General features: G+C 53.3%; 2 protein-coding genes across 3 annotated transcripts in view; both read left to right on the top strand.

The window, feature by feature from the left end:
* Positions 1-7,353, top strand: part of PRKACA (protein kinase cAMP-activated catalytic subunit alpha) — a 19,484-nt gene extending 12,131 nt beyond the window's left edge. The window contains exons 2-10 of one of the 2 annotated variants that reach the window (XM_027851077.1): positions 408-469; positions 993-1,121; positions 1,511-1,609; positions 1,994-2,076; positions 2,340-2,466; positions 2,632-2,727; positions 2,902-3,024; positions 4,770-4,934; positions 5,556-7,353. In XM_027851077.1, coding sequence (XP_027706878.1) covers positions 408-469; positions 993-1,121; positions 1,511-1,609; positions 1,994-2,076; positions 2,340-2,466; positions 2,632-2,727; positions 2,902-3,024; positions 4,770-4,934; positions 5,556-5,681 — 1,010 coding nt within the window. In that variant the 3' untranslated portion in view covers positions 5,682-7,353. Of the gene's footprint in view, positions 1-407; positions 470-989; positions 1,122-1,510; positions 1,610-1,993; positions 2,077-2,339; positions 2,467-2,631; positions 2,728-2,901; positions 3,025-4,769; positions 4,935-5,555 lie in introns of both variants that reach the window. The other variant, XM_027851076.1, reaches the window with a different exon arrangement.
* A 1,897-nt stretch (positions 7,354-9,250) lies between these two features.
* The window catches only part of SAMD1 (sterile alpha motif domain containing 1), a 4,133-nt gene continuing 3,666 nt past the window's right edge, over positions 9,251-9,717 (top strand). The window contains exon 1 of the mRNA XM_027850825.1: positions 9,251-9,717. Within this exon, the coding sequence (XP_027706626.1) occupies positions 9,251-9,717 (467 nt within the window).

The following is a 9,717-nucleotide window of genomic DNA, read 5'->3' as shown; positions in this document are numbered from 1 at the left end:
ACAAGTCACCAAGAGTTGACTAAATACCTTCAAAGTACTAGGCCCTGCGTCAGCCACCCCCCCCCAGGAGTCACAGGGTCAGAGCCTAGTGTTAGCTTTTTCCACCCCACCCTCCCGGAGGCTCAGTATCCCTTCAAAGCTGTAACATCTGCAGTGTTGTTAGGATGATCAAATAAGAGAATGCATGTGAAATAAGTTCTGTGAGGGCAGGCACTGTTTTCTGCCACTATCCAGATCCTCAGTATCTGACACAGGGCCTAGTACTTTGAAGGTATTTAGTCAACTCTTGGTGACTTGTTGCATTTCCTTGACAGCATCTTAGGGACTCTTCCCAGAGTCTCTCTGAGCCCCTCTGCTCCTTTGCCTGTTTCTTGAAGCCTCTAATTTGTGCTCTCCCTGCCTTTCAGTGAAAGAGTTTCTAGCTAAAGCCAAAGAAGAATTCCTCAAGAAATGGGAAAGTCCACCTCAGGTACTTCAAGTTTTGGACCTGAGCCCAGGGGTGGGGGAAAGGGCTGGTGCTGGGAGCACTGGGGCCCCCCTTCTCAAAGTGTTCCATCTAACCTATATCCATCTAACCCCAAAACCTCCATACAGGTTCTTTCATTGGCCACCATGCTATCACCCTGAGGAGATATCTATCTCTGTGTTCCCCACCATCCCCCACCAACACCCCCCCCCCAGTCTCTGAGCCACAGGGTTCATCCCAGCCCCAGCTGCTCCTGTAGCAGCTGCCAGGAGCTCCTAGGCCCCATGCCAGGCCTCTACCCACCCCCTACCATAAACCTCAGGAACATATCTTCACCTGCCATCTTCCCCGGCCCCCTTCCTTCTGTCCTGATAAGGCCCCCCTCTTATGATACAAAAAGATCCTAGCACCTTCAGTCCTGACACTTGCCTGCCCCAAACTGGATAGGGGAGAAGGAAAAGGGACAGTGGTGGGTGCCTGTGGAGGCTGAAGGAGAGACGGACTTACTCATCTCTTTATTCAGCAGAGTACAGTCCAGCTGGATCACTTTGAAAGAATCAAGACTCTAGGCACTGGCTCCTTTGGTCGAGTGATACTTGTGAAGCACAAGGAATCTGGGAAGTACTTTGCCATGAAAGTCCTTGATAAACAGAAGGTGAGCATTGGCTTCAGATCCCCAGCACTCTAGTGCCATGTACTTCATGGACCCATTCCTCGTTCTGCACATAAACACACACATGCACTCTCTCTGCTTCTCTGTCTCTTCCTTATCCTGGGGATATGGGGAAAGAGCTGCTCTTGGCCCAAATTCCTGGCATCTCCCAAGTGATGAGCTAAGAAGAAAGCTTGGAGGCAGGCCCTGGATTTGGAGGGGAGTAGAGGATGTACCTAAATGGGCCCGGAAAACAGAGGTGTGAAAGGGCAACTTGGTGTAATGGAAAACTCTTTGGAGTCAGTGGGGCCCTGCCCTGGAGCTTCCCCGGATTGCATTGGGCAAATCATATATCATCTCTGAGCTGCCATTTCCTCTTCACTTTTTCACAGGTGGTGAAGCTGAAACAAATTGAGCACACCATGAATGAGAAGCGCATCCTGCAGGCCATCAACTTCCCATTCCTCGTCCTACTAGAATATTCCTTCAAGGTATCCCAGACAGCCCTGGCCTTGGCCAGCCAGAGGGCAGGGGTGGCAGCAGTGGGGAGGCCATACCCCTTCCCCAGATAGTAGCATACTGCTCCATTTCATACTTTTGCAGTGAATATAAATTGGGCCGATTAGGATCCAGCTACATTCACCAAAAGTTTTCTCTGAAGCCTTTGCAGTGGGGCCACATGTGAACATTTAACTTGATTCATGCCACTGCGGGAGGTGTGGGCAGGAGGAAGTAGTGTGTTGATGAAGAGGCAGGAGAACCTGGGGGTGAGCTTGGCCTCCCAGACTTTCAAGAGGAAGGAGAGTGCCAGGCTTCTGGTGAGGGTGGAGGCAGTGCTATGAATGAGGGTGGAAAAGGATGTCTTTTCTTCATAGGACAACACAAACCTGTACATGGTGATGGAGTATGTCCCAGGTGGGGAAATGTTCTCCCACCTACGGCGGATCGGAAGGTTCAGGTGAGCAGCTTGTGAAGGCATTTTCCGGGCCAGCTCATAGCCTCCTGCAATCAGGGAATGGACTTCCTGATCTATGGTGTTGCAAATGGTGAATAAGCAGCACGGAGCCTGATGTCTAATAGGAAGTAGGGGAAGGTTGCTAAAGACATGTTGGTCAGAGGATGACCAGAGTTTAGGGAGATGGGCTGGTTCTTTGTAAGCTTTCCTCTCCCCATGAACCTGCAGTAACTCATCCTTCCTTTCTTTCCCTTTCCTTCCACCAGTGAGCCCCATGCTCGCTTTTACGCAGCTCAGATTGTCCTGACCTTTGAATACCTTCACTCACTGGACCTGATCTACCGAGACCTGAAGCCTGAGAATCTTCTCATTGACCAACAGGGCTATATCCAGGTACTCCCCAAGACAGAGGTGGCAAACCACTGCAGAGTAGAATTCCAGCAATTTCCTGCCTGAGTGCGCGTGCGCGCGCGCGCACACACACACACACACACCTGCTTGCCCCTTCCTGTGCTTTCTTAGCCAGGGTGTGATAGCATACACTTCTTCTGGCCATAGGTGACAGATTTTGGTTTTGCCAAGCGTGTGAAAGGCCGAACCTGGACCTTATGTGGGACTCCTGAGTACCTGGCTCCTGAGATCATCCTTAGCAAGGTGAGCTCCTCTGACAGTTGACTCTCCCTTCTTTCATAAGACCAATATGAGGCTTGTCTTTTACTCTCTCAGTCCTCACCCTAACCTAGAAAAAGCCCTTTTCTCGTGATCCCTTCTTCCTCTAATTCCCTGACCCTTCTCTCCTCCATCCTGACCTTTACTTTCTCTCTCCAGGGCTATAACAAGGCTGTGGACTGGTGGGCCCTAGGCGTCCTGATCTATGAGATGGCAGCAGGCTACCCCCCCTTCTTTGCTGACCAGCCCATCCAGATATATGAAAAGATTGTCTCTGGGAAGGTGAGACCTCTGGGTCTAGGCTGACAGCTTAAAGCATTACTTTTTTTAGGCTTTTTTGGGGTCTCAGGAAAGATATTTCTGTGGACTACCTAGCCTTCCTATCCCACAGAATAACTCAGTAAAGTGATGCTTTGTCCTGGATTATATATTGTGAGAGTCATCAAAGGGTACTCACTTGACTGCCAGGTAGAGAATTCTTATTAATCAAAAAGGTGCCCAACAGGCACTTACTGATTTCTGTAATGTCTAAGGCTCTGCACTAAGCACTGTGAAGGAACAAGGATGAATAAGGCTCACTCCATCTACATAGTTGGGGAGTCAACATATGTGCACTGTCAGTCCAGCTCTTTCCAAGTGATCATAGTTCAGTACAACAGTATGAAAGATGTCATTAGCTAACATGCACTAAACAATTGTGTGAAAGAGGAAGACTAGAGCATAGTACCAGAACTAGAAGATTTAGTTACCATTTACTGATTGTATCTCAAGCTTAACATGGGAAAAACAGAATTCTTTGTTTTCTACTCCCTCCACCAAAAAAAACAAAAAATAAAAACCATCCTCCCTTCTTTCATAGTTGTTTCTCAGTTCGGGGTGGGGGTGGAGAAAGAGAATTTGGAGCTGAAAATAAACATTAAAAAACAAAGCCGATTTCCTCATTTCTATTGATGGTAGCACCATTCTTGCAGTCACTCTGGTTTGCAGTCTTGGAGCCGTTACTGACTTATGTTTCCCACAGAGCCCCATATTTAATCAGTTCCCAACCCTCTTCAGTCTTCCCTTGGACCCCTCTCTCACTCACATCAATCCCCCTTTTACATATTCTGATAGCCTCTGCACTAGTTCAGGCTCTTGCTTCCTAACTGATCTCCTGCCTCCAGCCTTGCCTTTCCACACACACCAAATTGATTTTCCTAAAACACAGATCTGATCACATCCGTCCACCCCCCCCCAACTTTGAATGGCTACTATTTGCCTCTTGGTTCAGAAACAAAGTCCCTCAGTCTAACATTTAAAACCATTCAGAATTTGCACCCTATTTACCTTTCCAGTCTTATTTCCTTTTACTCTTCTGGATACACTCTCCACTGAAACTGACCCTTAGCCATTCTCCGCCCCTCCTGTGCCATTTCTGACTCTGCCTTTGCATAGCCTGTACCCCACATCTAGCGTGAGCTGCCTCCTTACCTCCATCTCCAAAAAACCTCCACTGAACCATTGCTACAGTAGACTTTTTCTGATTCCTTCCCAGCTAATAACACTCTTTCCTTTTTGAAATTGTTTTTATTACTATGTATAAACTTTGTAGTCATTGTTTAAACATTGTATCCCCTAGGTAGTATCCTCATCATCAACATGTATTTATTAATACCTTTCTGTGTACCATGCTGTGTGCTGAGCCCTGAGGGCACAAAGAAAGGCAAAGACAGGGCCTCAACCTCCAGGAACTCACATTCCAATGGATACAGATTCTTTAAGGGCAGAAACTGAGCCATTTTTGTCTTTAGATTCCCCAAGGCCTAGCACAATGCCTTGCATGTATAAGGAACTTTAGTCGAGTTCTTTCATTTAATAAATGAAGGGAAGGAAAGGCTGAAATAATGTTGGGATGTGATGGATGGTAGGATTTGGATATGCACACAGCAGGAAGTGATCATACAGACTAGAAACACTAACGGTCTGAGGCCTTGGAAGGGAGAACCTGAAGTGTTTGTGTTGTCAGCACGCTTTCCTTGTCCTTCCAGGTTCGATTCCCTTCTCACTTCAGCTCCGACCTAAAGGACCTGCTTCGGAACCTGCTCCAAGTGGACCTCACCAAGCGCTACGGGAACCTCAAGAATGGTGTCAACGACATCAAGAACCACAAATGGTTCTCCACCACCGACTGGATTGCCATCTACCAGAGGAAGGTGGGGTCCCTTGACGGGCCTGGGGGGTGGGGGAAGGATGAGGAGGGGGCTGGTATCTGAGAATATGACCAGCTCCTGGCTCTGTCACTCACCTCTGGAGCCACTTCCCTGCACATGTTTCCCTCTTTGTAAAATGACTTTGGGCTAGATGATGCCTTCATTTTCTCCTGTCCCTGACCCTTCATGCTCTGCCCAGGGAGGCCTGGGGCAATGCCCTCAGGTTCTCTTCAGGGGGGGTGGGGGGGTGGGGGGGTGAAGGAAGTGGGTACCACCCCACCCCCGTTCCTTTTCGGGTCATGTTCTTTCCCTTGTCCTAGAGGTATGGTGTGGTGCTGGAAAGAGAATTAAGCCAGCAGCCTAGAGATCTGCTTCTACAGCAGGCTGTGCCACTGATGCTCTATTCAGGGCCTCCAGGTCACATGGGGCCCTCTAGGTCCTCAAGTGCAGCTCTTTGAACGAATCTACACTTCACAGAACAAATCCCGATTTACTGAAACATCTAGGTCTAGGTCATCAACCAGGTCACTTCCTTCTTAGGGCTTTAGTTTCTTCATGTGTGACATGGGGGTACAGGGTGGGCTGGGGGCCCTTCACCTCTAAGATTCTCTCACTCCTCGACAGGTGGAAGCTCCTTTTATACCAAAGTGCAAAGGCCCAGGTGACACAAGTAATTTTGATGATTATGAGGAGGAGGAGCTCCGGATCTCCATCAACGAGAAGTGCGTCAAGGAGTTTGCTGAGTTCTAATGGTGGCCCTGGGTCCTGGTGGTTTTCTTTTGGGGAGCGTGGGGGTGGGAAGGGTGGATTGAAGAGCCTGAGGGCCCCAGAGTTCCTTGCATATTAATTTTTCCCTAGGGAGATCTGAAAGCAGAGATGTTTGCAGGATGGGGAAACGGAGGTTCAGATATCAGATGGTCCCCCCCCTTTCCCTCCCATCCCTAACCCCCACTGGCTTTTTCCTCACTGTCTCACTCCAGCTGGTAGACCCCATGGCTGGGTTCCCTCTGCTCTTTGCCTAACTCCTTACAAGTTTTATATCAGTTTTCCAGCCCAAACAGACCTGAACCTTCCCCCTCTAACACCACCAGAAATCCTGTTTCTTTCCAGCCCAGCCCCCCACTCAGAGTGGGATAATAGTACCTAGAGCCAAGCCTTTGTTTTTGTAGCTTCTTATTGACCCCCTTGGTGCTGGGAAGTTGGGGCAGGGGAGCCAGGGATCCCAAATTGGAAAACCTCCAATTCCCAAAACTAGCACAGTTGCCCATTATTTGTCCTTTTCCTGACCTCTCCCTGGAACTTCAGAACCTTATCTAGGGGTAAAAGGACAGACAAACCAGTTCCCCACAAGGAGAGACCCTGCCTGGGAAGAAGTTTTAGTAAAATTTTCATGGCTCCTTTATATTTAAAATTTTTTAAAAATATTATTTAAGTTATATTTGCCTTCTGTCCTAACTCCTTCCCACCTTTCCTAGTTGTCCCAAATACATTTTAATGTGTCTGGACCTGCCTAGGTCAAAAGCTATGGAGCTTTTAACCTCTGGGATCTTAGCCGATGGTTTTGAGATGGGTCTGTGACTTGGGGATGGGGATTTTTTGCTGCTGATCTCAACCAGGGAGTTGTGGGAACAATTGTGAGATCCCCTTGAGGGGTATCCTGCCAAGTTTGAAAGAGCCCTGGCCTCTTTCAGCACCCCCCCCAACTCCCAGTTGGTCTCCCTTCCTCATGATCAGCTCTCTTTACCCCCACATCATCTCTGCTCCCCAGTTTTTGCTCACTTGGGGCACTAGAAAAAAAATTTCCCAACCCACCCAGGCAGCCTGGCTCGTGATCCCTGCCAAAGAGGCTTCCCAGATACCCCTGGGTCACACCTCCTTCATTTTAGCCATTCATACCTATAGATTTTTAATACACAGCCACTAATTTCCTATTCTGTCTGGGAGTGTCACTCCCTAAAAGCAAGTTGAAGGATGTAGCCCACCCTGGGAGGGGGACTGGGAGAAAGGAAACAGGAAGTACCACAGCTTCAAGGTAGAGAGCTTCCTTTTGCCATGGGAATGCCAATTTTTATTCACCTGATAGCCTCACCACCATCCCCCATCCCTGGAAGCACCCTCCATCTGGCTTGTCTGACAGCTACCCACTGACCCCTTGTGAGGCATCTGAATTATAACCCCCCCCCAAGTAGCTGGGGGTAGAGTAGCCCACTTCTCTCCACCCCCTTTCTCTTTTTTTGTCCCTCTCTCAATTTTCCTCCATCCCTGAAGGAGTTCATAGGCCTGGGGTAGGGGTGAGGGTGGGGGGTACCTGGGAGTTTCAACCTGTGTGATTCGAAGAAATTTGTTTCACGGAAATGACTTCCTCTTTAACGGTGTGCTTTGTTGTAAACATATTTGAAAACTATTACCAATAAAGTTTTGTTTAAAAAAAAAACCTCTCATTCCTGACCCCCTACCCACTTGCACACCCTCTGCCACCCCAGAAACAGTGAAGGAAAAACTGCCTTGGAATTCCAAGTCAAGGTGGGGACGTGGAATGGCCCTGCCTGGCTCTAGTCCTTTCCTCAGGGTAGGCCCTTTCTGTGCTGCAAGGTGGTTTTGCCTTGAATATCCTTCTCTGAGCAGAGAACTGAAGGGGGGGGGGAGAGAAGAATGACCTTTAAAACCTGCTCCCGGTGTGGTTTCTCCCCCCAGTGGAGGAAGCAAGCTTCAGCCTCACCGAATAGCGTTAGGGCTAGAACTAGATCATAGGCTCTGGGGATGTAAGGGACTTAAAGAGCTTCTGTAATCCAACCCCCACTGGTGGACCAGTCAGCGAACAAGGTCTCTAGGGCAGAAATGACTTGTCCTAGGTCTCTGAGTGAGAGGGGCAGAGCTGGAAATTGCACTTAGGTTCAAGTCTTGATTAGGCATTTTTTCCATGACAAGACGCTACCTCTCCAACCTCCCTTTATTGGGGGGTGGGGGAGAAAACAGCCCCCAAAGGTGACATGCCAAAGGGCACACACCCAGCACGTACGTGGCAGAGCAGGGACGGAACCCAGGGGGTCCCTCCGAGTGCACGTCCTGAGCTCTAAGCGCTACGCCACGCCGCCGCCTCCCTCGCTCCGCGATCCACGGTGCGGCTGTCGGAGAGGCGGCTCCAGCGCTGCCGGGGGAGCGACGCCAAGGCAGACTGGGCGGGGGAAGGGGGGCGAATCCTCCCTCCCTCGGTGTCCAGAGTTGGTGCCACCGGCGGGCGCGGGGGACAGGGGCGAGCGGGCAAAGGAGAGGTTCGGGCGTCGCGGCCCCCGATTTCTCAGCGCAGCCCAAGCAGTGCGGCGGAGAAAGCGGGACGCCTGGCTCCGCCAGTCCCCGAGTTGGTGGTAAGTGCGGTCCTGAGCCTGGAGCGCTGGGCGGCAATGGCGGGGGGGGGGGGGAGGGGGGAGGGGGAATGGGGGGGGCAGAGGGGGGGGGGGGGCTGGGCGGCGGGGACGTCTGGGTTCCGCGCCCAATGGCTGGAGGGAGAGCGCCACCGCCCAGCCCGCCCACTCCCCTCCCCCCTCCCCTTGCGCGCTCCCTCTCCTTCTCTCCCTGTCTCTCTCTTTCTCCTTCTCTCTCTTTTTCTCCCTCTCTCTCTCTCCCCCCCCATCCCCGCCTCCGCCCCGGCGCCAACTCCGCGGCGCCTCCTTAAAAAGCGCGCGGGAGTTGTAAAGGGCTTGGGGGGGTGGGGGGGGTTGAGGCTAGGAAGGGACTGAGCAAGAGAGGCGCCGGAGCGGGGGGGGGGTAGAGTCGCGCGCGCTAAGCGGGGGCCCCGGCTCCACCTTAAAAGCCAGCGCGTAGGGGTGGGTGGGTGGATAGCTGAGAAGGGGGGCCGGAGTGTCCCGGCCGCGGGGCGGGCGGCGCGTGCGGCAGCGGCTGTGGCGGTGGCGGCGGGGAGGGGCTCGGCTCGCGCTTCCCCCTCCTCCCATCCTCGGGACCCGCGCGCGCCCAGGAGGAGCGGGGTTTTTGTGTGAGTGTGCGTGTGTCTCTGTCTGTGCATTTTTTCTTTTCTTTCTTTTCTTTCTTTTTTTTTCTTTTTGCAAAGAAACAGCAGCGCCTCCGCCGCTCCACCGAGGCGCTGCGCCCCCCGGGGGGAGGGGGAAGAGCAGCGGCGGCAGCGGCAGCGGCGGCGGCGGCGGCGGCAGCAGCAGGAGGAGGAGAAGGAGAAGGAGGCGGGCGGCTGAGGGAAAGAGGGAGGGGAGCCGGGGGTTGAGAGGGGAGGGGAGAGCGGAGAGAAGGGGGGGCGCCGCGCTGGGAGGGAGGCGGCGCGCACGGTGCAGCCGGGCCGGGCGGGAGGCATGGCGGGGCCCCCGGCCCTGCCCCCGCCGGACACGGCGGCGGCCGCCGCCGCCTCGTCGTCCGCCTCGTCTCCCCGCTACCAGGAGTGGATCCTGGACACCATCGACTCGCTGCGCTCGCGCAAGGCGCGGCCGGACCTGGAGCGCATCTGCCGGATGGTGAGGCGGCGGCACGGGCCGGAGCCGGAGCGCACGCGCGCCGAGCTGGAGAAGCTGATCCAGCAGCGCGCCGTGCTTCGGGTCAGCTACAAGGGGAGCATCTCGTACCGCAACGCGGCGCGCGTACAGCCGCCGCGCCGGGGCGCCACCCCGCCCGTTCCTCCGCGCGGCCCCCGGGGGACTGCCGCCGCCGCGCCGCCCCCACCTCCGCCCGCTCCGCCTGCGCCCGTCGCCTCCCCGCCCCGAGCGCCCCGGGCAGCGGCGGCCACAGCGCCCCCCTCTCCAGGCGCCCCGGCCCCGTCGCCGCC

This window comes from Vombatus ursinus, unplaced genomic scaffold (genome assembly GCF_900497805.2).
Source record: "Vombatus ursinus unplaced genomic scaffold, bare-nosed wombat genome assembly UNPS02009173.1, whole genome shotgun sequence".
Taxonomy (NCBI): Eukaryota; Metazoa; Chordata; class Mammalia; order Diprotodontia; family Vombatidae; genus Vombatus; species Vombatus ursinus.
Note: the sequence above shows the minus strand (reverse complement) of the source record. Positions and strands in the feature narration are given on the sequence as shown.